Raw genomic sequence first — 15,907 nt, forward strand, 5'->3', positions numbered from 1 at the left:
TTAGCATTGCTGCCTCACAGCGCCAGGAACCTGGGTTCAATTCCAGCCTTGGGTCACTGTGTGGAATTTGCAATTTTCTCCCGGTGTCTGCTTGAGTTTCCACTGAATGCTCCAGTTTCCTCCCACAGTCCAAAGCTGTCCAGGTTAAATTGGCCATGGTAAATTGCCCTTTCGTGTCAGGGAGATTAGCAGGGTACGTGGGGTCATGGGGCTAGGGCCTGGATGGGATTGTTGCTGGTGCAGGCCTGATGAATGACCTCCTTCTGCATTGTAGGGATTCTATGATTCTATGAAATGGGTAGTATCAAACCCCTTCACAACGTGCACCCTTTCAAGCCTTTTCTTCACAAGCTTCTTTGCTGTTTGTATGTCCAAATGTTATTTGTGACTTGCAAGCCAAGTAGCTGGATACTGGTAATAATGGTTTATAATGGCAACATCAGTCAAGCTATCTCAGCAGAACCCTCAAGCTCTGCTGAGCTAGAGACTGATTTTTACAAAGACTGCATACTCTTGGCCATTCCTCAACATTTTGGTTGACGTGCAACAATAAACGTACTTGCATTTCAACATGTCTTCTCCAAGACAATTATTTATTCTTTTAAATAATAATCTCACATTTCCTCTGACTGCTCACTATTGTAACTGTATCCCCTAAAAGGATGGATTCATTTCACAATTACAGCAAATGAAACACACAGCACTACAAAGAGCAAAACGTTAATACACTAGGTAATACGAATGAGAACTGTATCTAATTTTAAGCTGAATTTGTGGTTATAGCTGATGAAAGACTGAAGAATTCATCTGGGATTCTGTAACTATATGCATTTCAATTTAATTTGCACTTGAATCTACAGGTTCGTGCAGTACACAAAACTACAGCTCACTGTAAGAATCATTTGGAGTGAGGGTATTCATGCTGTGTCTATTCCTGCATCTGTGTCTCCAACAACAGAGGATCTAATCATCGGACCTTCACACTCAAAGGCATCACCATCACCAAATCCCCCAATATCAACATCCTGGGGATTACCATTGACCAGAAACAGAAACAAAATAGCCATATAAATACTGTGGCTACAAGAGTAGGTCCACACGTAGAAATTCAATAGCAAGTAAATCACATCTTGACTCCTCAAAGCCTATCCAATAACTTAGAAGGCACAAACAAGGAGTGTGATAGAATACTCCCCACTTGCCTGGATGAATGCTGCTCCAACAACTCAAGAAGCCCAACACCATCCAGGACAAAACAGTTCGCTTGATTTCACAAATATTCAATCCTTCCGCCAATGGCAAACAGTAGCAGATGCACTGCAGGAATATTCCTTCGGCAGCACCTTCCAAACCCACGACCATCTGGGAGGACAAGGTCAGCAAATACCTGGGAATAATGCCACATGGAAGTGCCCTTCCAAGTCATTCACCAGCCTGACTTGGAAATATATCACTGTTCCTTCATTGCAGCTGGTTCAAAATCCTGGAACTCCCTCCCTAACAGCACTGTTGGCACACCGACATCACCTGGACTGCAGCAGTTCAAGAAAGCAGCTCACCACCACTTTTTCGAGGGCAACTAGGGATGGGCAATAAATTGTGGCCTAGCCAGCAATGCCCAAGTAAAGAAAAAATATCGTTCAAACCACGGAACATGCATGAAACATTGCTTTCGTTGCAGAAGACTTTAAAGTTGGTTAGGTACAACATATGATTGATTACTGGGCAAGGGTATTAAGTGTTACAGAACCAACTTGAGTAGATTGATGTTGAGATAGATTAACCTGATCTGACTGAATACTGAAATAGATTGAAAGGACTGAATGGCCTATTCCTGTCCTTATATTCTGAAATCCAAACATTTGCTGATGCAAAATGCAATGTTTAAAATAGATGAAGATTATCAGTTGGATTTGCAATATGGCTCACTTTATGTATGAGGAGGGATTAAACAGTTTGGTCTTGTACTTCTTGGAGTTTAGAAGGATGAGAGGGGATCTGATCGATAAAATCTTAACAGAGATTGATAAAGTAAACGTAGACCAAATGTTTCCTCTTATGGGGCAGTCTAGAACAAGAGGTCACAGGTATAGGTTGAGAGGCAATAGATTTTAAACTGAGATAAGGAGGAATTACTTCTCGCAAAGGCTGTTGAATTTGTGGAACTCGCTGCCCCATAGCATGGTAGAGTCTGAATCATGGAATGGTTTCAAGAAGAAGATAGATACATTTCTAATGAAAAAGGATAAGGGGATATGGGGAACAGGTGGGGAGGTGTATTTGAGATCAGGGAGAGATCAGCTATGATCTGACTGAATGACGGAGCAGGCTTGAAAGGGCTGAATTTGCCTACTTCTGCTCCTAATTCCTATGTTCCTAAGTTACTGGAAGTTATACCTATTAAATGCAGGGGCCAGCCCTCTGCAGATAAAAGTAACATGTCCAGATATTTTTGAATTAAATAAAAGTATGGGGGACAAGAGTTCTCTGGTGCATTCGCCATGGCAATGCCTCAGCCAATCAGAGCCAATGTGTCAACCAATCAGTACCCTTTGCTCATGCAGTAAAAATTGTTGATTTGCAACGGCTCAAATTTAATCACCTGATATCAAGGTGGTTTTAAACTGCAGAATGATCTTAGCTAGACTGCAGTCGAGGTGAAGTTGGACAACATCCCCATGCCCAATCATGAGCCAGTAACTAATGTTGTAAGTGTGAGTGCATTTGTTTGAATATCATGAGAATAGAATGAAGTACAGTTACAAAACCCTGGAGTCAAGGAGTCTACAATGTTCACAAATAATGGGACCTTCAGTAAAGTATTGTGGATGGCTAGAATCCAGGGAAATGTATCTCAATAAAAAGTCAATGAATTCAGAGGAGGGTTGGAATATTAACAAGGAAAAAGCTTGCCCTTTGGTACGTAGTGCAATTAAACATGAACCAAAGGAACTTGAATCTGCCATTTCAGCTGTCGTAGATACATTAGGAATAAACCAAATGGCGATAACAGAGCATTAAAGAAATAGTTTAGGAAAACCAAATAAGCAACGTTCCTCTCACAGCATAAAAGTGACTTTGAATACAGGTAGCAGTCATAAACATACTCGATCTAAAGTGTGTTAATAGTCTTGAAATTTTCAGAAAGATTTTTGACTCGATTTTTTATTGTCACATGTATTAATTAACATAGTGAAAAGTATTGTTTCTTGCGTGCTATGCAGACAAAGCATACCGTTCATAGAGAAGGAAACAAAAGAGTGCAGAAAGTAGTGTTACAGTCATAGCTAGGGTATAAAGAAAGATCAACTTAATGCAAGGAAGTCCATTCAAAAGTCTGGCAGCAGCAGGGAAGAAGCTATTCTCGAATCAATTGATACGTGGTCTCAGACTTTTGTATCTTTTTCCTGATGGAAGAAGGTGGAAGGGAGAATGTCCAGGGTGCATGGGATTCCTTGATTATGCTGGCTGCTTTGCTGAGGCAGTAGCAAGTGTAGACAGAGTCAATGGATGGGAGGCTGAAAGCGAGAGTTTTCAGGAACCATTGTGAATGGTTCCCTGACACCTAATCCTCCCACTGTCCAACTCTCCAGGCATTCCCCTACTCTCCCCATCATGAGACCCACAAAATTTATCTTTTTCTGGAGCAGGGGCAGGGCAACCCTGACCTTCCAGTGGAGCCTCAAGGACCTCCAGTTCCTACTGACGAGGCCACCACATCACCCATTGCAGGTGAAGACCAGTGATAGCACCCGGGCTCAGTAATAATATTTAATTCAGCTTTAAAACAGACTTAAATCAGCCTCGTGGCTTTCCCAGGTGCGAGGCTAATCACGCCAGGTATCTCGGGTCAGTAGGATCACAAGAGATGAGAACTCGAAAAAATAGAATGGCTTATTTGCAAAATGTGCAATTGCTTTTCAGGCTATAAGACAGTAACAAGGCAAATAAGAAGATAAGAGGAGCTGGCCATTTGGCCCTTCAAGCCTGCACCACCATTCAATAAGATCAAGACTGATCTGGCTGTGCTCTCAGCTCGACTCTCCTGTCTGTCCTCTTAATTCTTGATTCCCTTGCCTAACAAAAAAATCTGACAGTAGGTGCATTTTCAGGGAGCAAGAAAATTCTAAGGTCTAATATTTCTTATATATTTTAACCCAACTAAAACACATCTATGGCTTGTCTTTATCACGATGGCAATAGGTTACACTTTGGTATTTGATTTCACTGGTTACAGAACACAATGTCCCTGACAAATTAAATGCAGACAAATAGCACTCTTATACTGATCCCATCATAATCCCATTACCTGTTGTCTTTGTTTTACATTCCCTTTCTGAGGTTGCTGAAGAAGCCATGTGTAGAAGATAGGGTCCACATTGACTGCAATTCCCTGTAAGCTGGCCAAAAGAACAGCTCCTAGAAGAGAAGGTGAGACATCATTGTTTAAATTACTAACAACGCATCACATTTCAGCCATTAGATTAGAGTCAAGTTGAATCTAAAGTATGTCATAATGAAAGGGAGAAGCTTTAACTGAATACTATTTCTCTAAAGTTAAAGTAGTCATAAGGACCTTTAAAAAGCTGTTCACATATTCTTAAAGATGGCAATGTTATTTTTTATAATTGCCATAGAACGATACCTTTTAAAAAGAACATCCAGTTAATCGCTGAACCAATGACAAAACAAGATTTCACTTTTAAGATGATTCGTGTTGCAAAAGGCTAAAAGCTCGATTGGCTCAACATTATCTTCGTCGTCAACCTACACTTCATACCACAAGATAAAATTTCTAATATACTTGAAAACCCACTATTAAATATGCATTACATTGTCTTTGATTAAATTCTACCAGAATGATTTTTAGCTCCTGGAGGATTACTTCTGATCTTTTCCTTTCTAGCCTAGAAACCTTTAACTCCAAAACTGTCTTTCATGGTGCAAGATTTCCTGGAGATTTCTCCCTGTAGCTAAAGCTAAGCAAATCATCCAGCCTCAATTCAACTCTCCATGAATTTGTTTTTCTTAATCTGATTGCAAGCAAGCATCCACAACATGGTGTGTCATACAGACTATCGGCCCCTCGCTGCTCTTTCATTCCCAGACCTTGGCAGACTAATTTCTCTGTGATATAAAGACATTAAGTTCTGAAAACCTATAATGCAATATCACAATGGCTTCCTCTGTACTCTTCTTTTCCCTAAGTTCACCACCACGGCAACATGAATCACATAGGCTTTGTATCCAGGTGGAGACACTGATTAATTATCCCTGAGATCACCCCCGCCCCCAACCGAGACTGCAGTCTCACACCAGCCAGGTTTCAATTCACAATGGCTTGGGCGCATAGGGAGACAATTATTCCCCTAACAACATTCTAAACACTCTTGAGTTTTAATCGCTGAGAAAACAAATGTTTCAAGTATACAAGCACACTTTCACAGAAACTCTCATGAACGGAGGTTTATACAACTGAAAAGATACTGACAGGTTCAAATTCAATAGTGTAGAAAATAATGCACTGAGTATCTACTGGTGTCAATATTCAGCCAATAAATGGGTCAAATTACATTGACTGGCATTGGACAATAGTGAGTCTTCCTTTTGGATCAATTTTTTAAAGCTCTTGACATTTTTCACTGACCTGCGCAACTGTAACCAACCCAACTGTAAAAATAACACTAGTCAAATATGTAAATATAAATTTCTAACAGTATGTGCTTCATAAAATGTGTTCAATTTACCATGACCTCCAGCATGTAGCATGTTATTTAAACAGAATCCCAATCCTGTCAGCAAGAACCATTTCAGTGAATGAATGCGAGAAAGATTCCACATTACTAAAACGTTTGTCAAATGCCACAAAGAATTCTTCACCTCAACTTACATGTTTGCAAAGCAGCTTGTGACACTAGACAGATTCATTATTACCTCTTGTGCTTTTATTTTCTATGTCTCCTGTGAAAAAACCAGACACTCCAATTTTTTCAAAAACATTCATTACGGATTGCTGCCTTTACTGCTCAGTTAATCCTGAGAGCCCTCTCCTTCTGCTAAAGTGTCCCATTGTCTAACATTATTACTGTTCATCATCGACATTCTGTGATGTCAGCTGTGGTTCAGTTGTTAACACTTTTGCCTTGAGACAAAACTGTTCTCAAGTCCCACTCCACAAGCCTGAGCACGAAATCTAGGCCGACACTCCAGTGACAGATCGAAAGAGTGCAGCACTGCCTGAGTTGCTACTCTTCTGATGAGACTGGCATCCTGATTGCCCTCTCAGGTGGACTTAAGAAGACCCTAAGAAACTATTTTGAAGGAGAACAGGGTAGTATTCACAGAATTCTGCTTTTTAACCTCTTCCTGGTGTCCTGGCTGATATTTATCTATCGGCCAACATCACTGAACAGATTATCCTGTCAATCTCATATTACTGACAGTGGGACCTTGCTGTGCCAAAATTAGCTGCCACAATTCCAACATTACAACAGTGACTTGCATCAAAAGTGGTTCACTGACCCTTAAGTGTTTTGGGATGTTCAAAGACTGTGAAAGGTGCGATATAAATACAGGACTTACTTTCTCCTTCCTGGTGGCACGGTAGCACAGTGGTTAACGCCAGGCTACCTCACAGCGCCAGGGACCCGGGTTTGATTCCCAGCTTGGGTCACTGTCTGTGTGGAGTTTGCATGTTCTCCCTGTATCTCTGTGGATTTTCTCTAGGCCCTCCGGTTTCCTCCCACGTTCTGAGACACATGCTGGTTACGTACATTAACCCGAACAGGCGCCGGACTGTGGTGACTAGGGGAATTTCACAGTAACTTCATTGTGGTGTTAATGTAAGCCTTACTTGTGATGAATGCATAAATAAACTTGGGCTTTACTCTAGAATGAGGTTCAAAAGAGAGTGGATACCCATGGAATCAGATTAAAATCCTTCACTGAATTGTGAAAGATGATTATCAAGAATGCCACAGTGTCTTTTACTGAGACATTCATACACCCATCACTAAATTAATAGGGGATTTTTCACAGTAACTTCATTGCAGTGTTAATCTAAGCCTACCTGTGACACGAATAAATAAACTGAAAAAAAAATTTAGAATGAAATAAATGCTGATAGCTATATAGAACACTACAGCACAAACAGGCCCTTCGGCCCACGAGTTGCGCCAATCACATCAACATCTACCAAACTATAGACCTATCTATAACCCCCAATCCCATTAAACCCCATATACTCATCCAGAAGTCTTTTAAAAGACCCCAGCGAGTTCGCCTCCACCACCACTGACAGCAGCCGATTCCATTCACTCACCACCCTCTGAGTGAAAAACTTACCCCTAACATCACTTCTGTACTTGCCTCCCCGCACCTTCAATCTGTGTCCTCTCGTAGCGACCATTTCAACCCGGGGAAATAGCCTCTGAGAATCCACCCTATCTATTCCTCTCAACATTTTATAAACTTCTACCAGGTCGCCACTCAACCTTCGTCTCTCCAGGGAAAAGAGTCCCAGCTCCCTCAACCTAACTTCATAAGGCATGCCTCCCAGTCCAGGCAAACATCCTTGTAAATCTCCTCTGTACCCTTTCAATAGCTTCTACGTCTTTCCTATAGTGAGGCGACCAGAACTGCGCACAGTACTCCAAATGAGGCCTGACAAGGGTCTTATAAAGTTGCAGCATTACCTCCCGATTCCTAAACTCAATCCCTCGATTAATGAAGGCCAGTACACCATACGCCTTCTTGACCACATCCTCCACCTGCGAGGCCGATTTAAGAGTCCTGTGGACCCGCACCCCAAGATCCTTCTGCTCTTCAACACTACTAAGACTCTTGCCCTTGATAGTGTACTCGTTCCTCCCGTTGGTTCTGCCAAAATGGACGACTACACATTTATCCGCGTTGAAGTCCATCTGCCACTTCTCCGCCCAGTCCTGCATCCTATTTATGTCCTGCTGCAACGTTTGACATCCTTCCAGACCATCCACAACACCACCGACCTTCATGTCATCAGCGAACTTACTTACCCGCCCCTCCACTTCCTCATCCAGGTCATTTATGAAAATGACAAACAGCAAGGGTCCTAGAACAGATCCCTGGGGCACTCCACTGGTGACTGACCTCCATGCAGAAAAAGACCCATCCACAACCACTCTCTGCCTTCTGCAGGCAAGCCAGTTCTGGATCCACAGGGCCAAAGCCCCTTGGATCCCATGCCCTCTCACCTTCTCAAGAAGTCTTGCATGGGGGACCTTATCAAACGCCTTGCTGAAGTCCATGTACACCACGTCCACTGCACTTCCTTCGTCAATGTGTTCAGTCACATTATCGAAGGACTCAACTAGGCTCGTAAGGCACGACCTGCCCTTGACAAATCCATGCTGACTATTTCTGATCATGTCAAACCTCTCCAAATGCTCGTAAATCTTGTCCCTCAGAAGCCTCTCCATCAGCTCACCAACCACTGAGGTCAGACTCACCGGTCGGTAATTTCCCGGGCTATCTCTGTTCCCTTTCTTGAAAATAGGAACCACATCCACAATCCTCCAATCTTCCGGAACCTCTCCCGTCTCCATTGACGACGCAAAGATCATCGCCAGGGGCTCTGCAATCACTTCCCTCGCCTCCCACAGTATCCTGGGGTACATCCCATCTGGTCCCGGCAACTTATCTATCTTGATAGAATTCAAAAGTTCTAACACATCCTCCTCCTTAATATCCACATACTCAATCTTTTCCATCTGCTGCAAATCCGTAGCAAAATCTCCCAGATCAGTTTCCACCGTGAATACTGAGGCAAAGTACTCATTAAGCACCTCTGCCATTTCTTCTGGTTCCACACAGACCTTTCCCCCTTCACCTTTTATAGGTCCCATCCCTTCTCTTCTCATCCTTTTACCTTTCACATATTTATAGAAGGCCTTGGGATTCTCCTTAATCTTACCCGCCAAGGTCTTCTCATGACCCCTTCTGGCTCTCCTAATTTCCCTTTTAAGCTTCTTTCTACAGTCCTTATACTCCTCAAGATCCTTAACATCTCCTAGTTCCCTGAACCTTTTGTACACCTTCCTTTTCCTCCTGACTAGGTTCAACATAGCCTTCGTGCACCACGGTTCCCGCGACCTACCAAAACCCCCTTGTCTCATCGGAACATTGTCATGCAGAGCTCCAGACAAACATTCCTTGAATATCCGCCACTTTCCTTCGGTACTTTTCCCTAAGAACGCCTCCTTCCAGTTTATTTGTCCAAGTAACTTCCTGACTTCTTCGTATCTCCCCTTACTCCAGACAAACACCTTCCTAGCCTGCCTGATCCTATCTCGTTCCAACGCAATTGTGAAGGAGATAGAATTATGGTCACCATTCCCAAGATGCTCTCCTACCAAGAGATCCATCACCTGCCCTGGTTCATTCGCCAGTACCAGGTCAAGTACAGCCTCTCCCCTCGTAGGCTTATCCACATATTGTGTCAGGAAACCTTCCTGAGCACACCTAACAAACTCCTCCCCATCCAAACCCCTTACCCTAGGGATATTCCAGTCGATGTTTGGGAAACTGAAGTCTCCCATCACGACAACTCTGTTATTACTACATCTCTCCAGAATCTGTTTCCCTATCTGCACCTCAACTTCCCTGTCACTATTGGGCGGCCTATAGAATACACCCAGCAAAGTTTTTGACCCTTTGCTGTTCATAACTTCCACCCACAGAGATTCTGTAGATAGTCCCTACACGGCAACCTCCTTCTCTGCAGCCATGACACTGTCCCTGATCAACAGTGCCACTCCACCACCTCTTCTGCCACCCTCCCTGTCCTTCCTGAAGCATGTGAAACTTGGCACCTGAAGTACCCAGTCCTGTCCCTGAGACATCCAAGTCTCCGTAATGGCCACCACATCACATTCCCAAGCAGCAATCCACGCCCTAAGCTCATCTACCTTATTCACTACACTCCTTGTATTAAAATATATACACTTCAGCCCCTCAGTCTGGGCATTTCCCTTCTCCACCCCCTGTCTAACCTCCCTCTCATACTGCCTGCAGTCCTCCCCTACCTGGGAGCTAACCTCTTCTGTCCCAGTCTCCCCATCACAATTCCCTCCCCCCATCCTTTCTAGTTTAAAGTCCCCCCGGTAGCCTTAGCCAGTCTTCCCGCCAAGATATTAGTCCCCCTGGGATTTAAGTGCCACCCGTCTTTACTGTACAGGTCCCACCTGCCCCTAAAGAGGTCCCAGTGATCTAGGAACCGAAATCCCTGCCCCCTGCTCCAGTCCCTCAGTCACGCATTCAGCCTCCATCTCATTCCATTTCTTCCCTCATTCTCCCGTGGCACAGGCAGCAATCCTGAGATTACTACCTTTGCTTTTCTCTTCCTCAGCTGCCTACCCAGTTCCCTATAGTCCCTTTTCACGATTGCCTCCCTCTTCTTGCCTACGTCAGTAGTACCTAAATGCACACCCTCCCCTTTCAGGATGTCTGGGACACGCCCAGAGACATCCCGGATCCCAGCCCCAGGGAGACAAACCTGAACTTGTGTTGTTTTGTTCTAGGAATGCATATAAAAACCACTATAATAACTTGCTGTAAAGTAACCTTTTAAAGAAAATATAACACAATCAAGTGGTCAGAATTGAGAGTGTTGCTAAGTGGCCTTTTTTTTAGTTCATTTATTAGTCACAAGTAAGGCATACATTAACACTGCATTGAAGTTACTGTGAAATTCACCTAGTCGTCACAGTCTGGCGACTGTTCGGGTCAATCCATCTAACCAGCACGTCTTTCAGAATGTGGGAGGAAACCAGAGCACCCAGATGGAACCCACACAAGCACAGGGAGAACATGCAAACTCCACATTGACAGTGACCCAAGCCGATCCTGCTCCTTATTTAGATGTTCGTCAGTACTAAGAAGAAAATTAGGCTATAAAAATGATCTCATAAGAGAATTTGAACAGGTGTTTGAACAGGGGCCTCGGTACAAATTAAAATTTGCCCATTCCAAATGATGAAAATTTAGCAGCTCAATTGAAGTTCAACAAGTCGATTTATAACTTTTATTTTGAGGACCCATGATCTGTACCAAAGGTTCCAGAAACAGTTCAGAAATACTGGCTTCTTTGTGCGGTCGAGAGTCTGAGCTATTACCACTGGATATTAGGTTGACTCACGGCAAATCTGCAGTAAATCACAGCGGGGGAAATATCTCGCTCTGCTTAATTTTAGTTCAGGCGCGGCCAGGAAAAAAGTGTGCATTGTTACTCAGCCCACTGCCAAAGTGGCTCAGTGATGCACATTCCATACAGGCTTTAGCAATTAGCTGTCCCAGGGTACCACAATCATTTTTAGTTACATCCCCAGTATAAGAATGAAAGCTGAAACAGAAATTACAGATCTCAATTCAAAGGTATTAAAAAAAACTTATGCCGTTACTGGTGGTTTCGTAATATAGCCAACAAGCCAATACCATCTCCTTGTAAAGTTACAATTTCCCAGGGACAGAATGTCCTGCGTTTTATCTTCAATTCACTCAGGGAACCAGACCCAAAAGAAGTCAAGTGATTCAAAGTTCAAACAGTAAAATCTTATCCTTTCCCCATTTATTTATCAAGACAAAAGCTTCCATTATCTTTGATGCCTTTTCAAAAAAACATTATAAATCAAACAATTACTCCAGCAATCCTAAACTAACTAAAAAGGGAGCACAGCTGCAGCGAGATGCACGTTATTGAAAACCGTGCTTGTTGGTGCCTCATCTCAGAAAATGCACTGTTGTTAAGGTGCCAAAGATCAAAGAGCAAGTTTTAAATACATTGACTTAGCCAGTCAACTTCCTTTAACATATCAGTACTTTTTGTGAATGAGAATTTTTTTTCTCTGAAAAGAGGATGGGTGTTGAGGAAAACATATTAAACGTGCTTTTGGAGAGATAACTTTCAAAGAAACATTAGAATGCCAATATTAGCTACTTAGAAAGAACTTGAGACCACCTATCCAAAAACCGGACAAAAGCATTTCTAAACAATAATAACCAGTGCAGCAGCGGCACTTTTGGGCAGCACAGTGGCACAGTGGTTATCACTGCTGCGTCACAGCACCAGGGACCCAGATTCAATTCCAGGCTTGGGTCACTGTCTGCATAGAGTTTGCATGTTCTTTCCATGTCTGCGTGGGTTTCCTCCAGGTGCTCCGGTTACCTCCCACAATCCATAGATGTGCAGGTTAGGTACATTGGCCATGCTAAATTGCCCCTCAATGTACCCAAACAAGCACCGCAGCGTGGCAATGAGGGGATTTTCACATTACAGTGTGAATGTAAGCCTACTTGTGGCTAATAAATAAACTTTACTTTAGCAGTGAGCAAGTGGGTGAAAAGATCAGAAGGAATGGTGCCAAATAAATTTGAGGCAATAATTCAAATAAGTAATAAGAACACATTTGGCCCGCATGGTTAGTTTTGTCTAACTTGTCCATTAAAAATAAACCTAAATGCACAAATTAGTTTTAAAATACTAACATTAAAACAGACTTAATTCTAAACAATGTTTCTCTCCTAGTTTCATGGAAGTCTTTAATTTTCACAGGAGAGCCAAGAATCTAACTTAGTATCTTGTAAAATTCAGTCACAGTATCCTGCTTACAACAAGTTTTCACTTTCAAGGTTTCTAAATCTTGGTGGTTGGTAGATTAATAAACAGAGTTGATAATTATGACAATTGGAAGATGGTCATACTTCACGACAGACACAATCATACAACAGGAATGTCATGGAATCTGTCATCAGCTGTCGGTTGCAAACTCATGCTGTAAAGTGGAGGCCGACTGGCATGTGAAAGCGTTTTCAATTGCAACCATTCAAATACTCTTGACAAGTATTGGGCTCCACGATGAGGAGTTGGAAGTCCCATTACTTCATTATTACCTCACTGAAACGTGACAGGAATCAGAATGCACATAACTTCTGATAGACAGGGGAATTAAGGGTTATGGGGAGAAAGCTGGAAAGTGGAACTGATCCACTTCAGATCAGCCATGATCTTACTGAATGGCGGAGCAGGCTCGAAGGGCTAGATGGCCTACTCCTGCTCCTATTTCTTATGTTCTTATGTTCTTATAATTAAATGAATGTAGGAAATAACTGTCAGTCTAATCAATGACATTTTAATTTCTCCATCGGATCTGCAGTTTGACGAGGACAACACAGGCAAACACTTTTCCCTGATGCCCAGCAGGACGATGTCTCCATAGTTGTTGCAATAGCTGCCGTCACCACCCTTATTCTTGCACAAGGTCACAATCTTTGCATCAAGCACATCCCGGGACACTGCTCCCTTCCTCCAGCAGGCAATGAAGTTGATGAGGAGGCTGCTCAAGTCCTGGTTTCCCAAACTTGATGAATTCAGGCAGTAAAGCATCAGCACCTGTAGCTTTGCCATCAACAAATGGGTCAAGAGCTGTGGGTTCAATATCTAACTCTGCCATAACAGGCAGGTTTTCTATAGTGTCTAGAGCTTCCTCCATGACAAGTGTTCTCCCTAGGAGTGGAATTCAAGGTAGTGTTCCACCCATCTCCCCAGCTGTTTTCTGCAGCTGAGGATTACCTACACTGTCTTTGTTTTCAATGGAGCATCTTCTTTGCTGATGCATCTATTGCCATTTTAGAAACATAGGAATTAGGAACAGAAGTAGCCAAATTCAGCCCTTCGAGCCTGCTCTGCCATTCAATCAGATCGTAGCTGATCTCTCCCTGACTGTTCGTTAAAAAATGACAAAACTCAAACATTTGATAGGGAACTTAAAATATTAAAATGTTCAATCCAACTTAGCACAATTAATTCAGCAGCTTGACATAAAAATGGCTGCTATTTTGAATTCTTGCCCATATGTATACAGTAAATAAAATGTCCTTCAGACTTCGTGAATTGGGCAGCAGCCACCCAGCCTTTAATGAAACCAAGACATTATGAATGGAAACTTTGTGAATTGTGTTCACTCTCAACAAAGATGAGTGTCATTAGAAACATAACACATAACCAAAGCAGTTTTAAAATTCTGCTAAAAGGAGTCAATGGATAGGAGGTTGGTTTGAGTGTTGGACTGGGCTATATTCATATCCCTTCTTGTAGTCTTGGTCAGAGCAGTTGTCTGAATGAGTGAAGCTTCAGCAACATTCAAGAAGCTCAACACCATCCAGGGCAATGGAACCCATTTGACTGGCAGTCCATCCACCTATTTAAACATTCACTCCCTCCACCACCATTGCGTGGTCTGTATATACAAACTTCACTGCAATAACTCATCAAAGTGCCTTTCCATTGCTCTCTTTAAATCCGCAACCTCAGCTACCTAGCTTGGCAAGGGCCACAGACACTTGGGGATACCACCACCTGAAAACTCCCCTCCAAGACACACACTAACCTGACGTGGAACTTTATTAAAGTTCCTTTACTGCTGCTGCATCAAAATGCTGGAACTCCCTTCCTCAAAGCACTGCGGGTGTACCTATACCACAGGGACTGCAGTGGTTCAAGAAAGTGGTTCACCACCACATTCTGAAGGGCCATTAGAGATGGGTAACAAACACTTACTTTGCCAGAGAAGCTGACATCACATGAACGAACAAATATTAAAATTTACACTTCTGGTGGACTTAATGAGCTCATCAAATAATAATCTTTAAAATAACACAAATTTCCATAAACCAACCAAAGATTACCATCTAAAAAATTTGAACATTCATCTTTGGTGTAATGTCCCAATCCTTAAGAAAAAGAATTTCAACCCCAAAAGGGATCAAAATGTATTTTTCTCTGTAATCGTCAAGCTTTCAATGGAGGGAAAAGAAATCTACACTTAATAAACAATCTTCGTTAGTAGTTAGAAAGGAAAATAAAGAGACCACAGCTGCTGCTTATCATTAATCAGAATTTTTATCTGAGAACTTTGCAATAAAATGGCACCTGCCTGAAATAAACCTCTTGAGAGTACAATTTTCAGTTTGCTTCAAATCCTTCTGGAGGGAAATAAATCAAAGAAACTCAAAATCATAAAAAAGATACAAAGCGTCTACCCCGTCAACACTCAATGATGCACAGACTGCAGGCACAGAGAATTCTGCAAAAGTAGAGAGCTGTGGTGGGAAGATCCATACAACAGTTCTGAGCTAGCACAGACCGTGGAACTGAAACAGAAGCTTCTGAGACTGAGCTTAGAGGAGGCATTAAAAGACACAAAACGATATCAGCAATTTCATGCCATTGTGAAAAGTGTGTTGCATTTCATACGGCAAACGAAATTGACAAGAGTTCATTCGAGTCTGCTGTAGGATTCGTCCATTCCTTTAGAATAGACGTAAGGACAACTACTTCAAAGTGAAAACTTCTTTATTAAGCGCCCTTTATAATTAGCATTTTACAGAGAGCAAAAGTGATTAATTTTACTCGTGTGTGAGAGAGAAGAGAAAGAGAGATCTTGCCTCAAAAGCTTATACAGTATTCAAACAATAACTGAACACCCACCAAAAGTATATAGATGTTACCCCAATATAAATACCTATCTTGTGTTATGAAATTACTGGTACAGACTGTGTCTTAGGGGCAAAGACAATGGCATCTGTGGCCATGAAACACTGCTGTTTACCTTACATTGTACTTTCAAAGAATGTGACCAACTTTCTAGGCTAAACCCAGAATTCCACGCTGATGTGGCCAAATTAGCTTAAGTTAGCTTAAAGCAGAGCACAATTAGTTACGTTAGCCAGAAATGCAGTAAAATGAAGCCTTTTAACCGGGCAAAGCAGACAGAGGGTCCCACATCTGCCAAGACTAATGACCAAACATTGATTTTGGCAAAACTAAAGGTCAGTAATTTGGTCAAAGTTCCAATTTGAAGACAGTAATACA

At 42.3% G+C, this 15,907-nt stretch overlaps 1 protein-coding gene across 9 annotated transcripts in view; it reads right to left on the reverse strand.

The window, feature by feature from the left end:
* vps13b (vacuolar protein sorting 13 homolog B) overlaps window positions 1-15,907 on the reverse strand; it is a 942,410-nt gene that overhangs the window by 455,701 nt on the left and 470,802 nt on the right. For all 9 annotated transcript variants that reach the window (XM_080194714.1, XM_080194711.1, XM_080194717.1 and 6 more), the window contains exon 20: window positions 4,310-4,419. In XM_080194714.1, the coding sequence (XP_080050840.1) occupies window positions 4,310-4,419 (110 nt within the window). The remainder of the gene's footprint in view (window positions 1-4,309; window positions 4,420-15,907) is intronic.

Source organism: Carcharhinus amblyrhynchos, chromosome 8 (genome assembly GCF_965287045.1).
Source record: "Carcharhinus amblyrhynchos chromosome 8, sCarAmb.v2.hapA, whole genome shotgun sequence".
Lineage (NCBI taxonomy): Eukaryota > Metazoa > Chordata > Chondrichthyes > Carcharhiniformes > Carcharhinidae > Carcharhinus > Carcharhinus amblyrhynchos.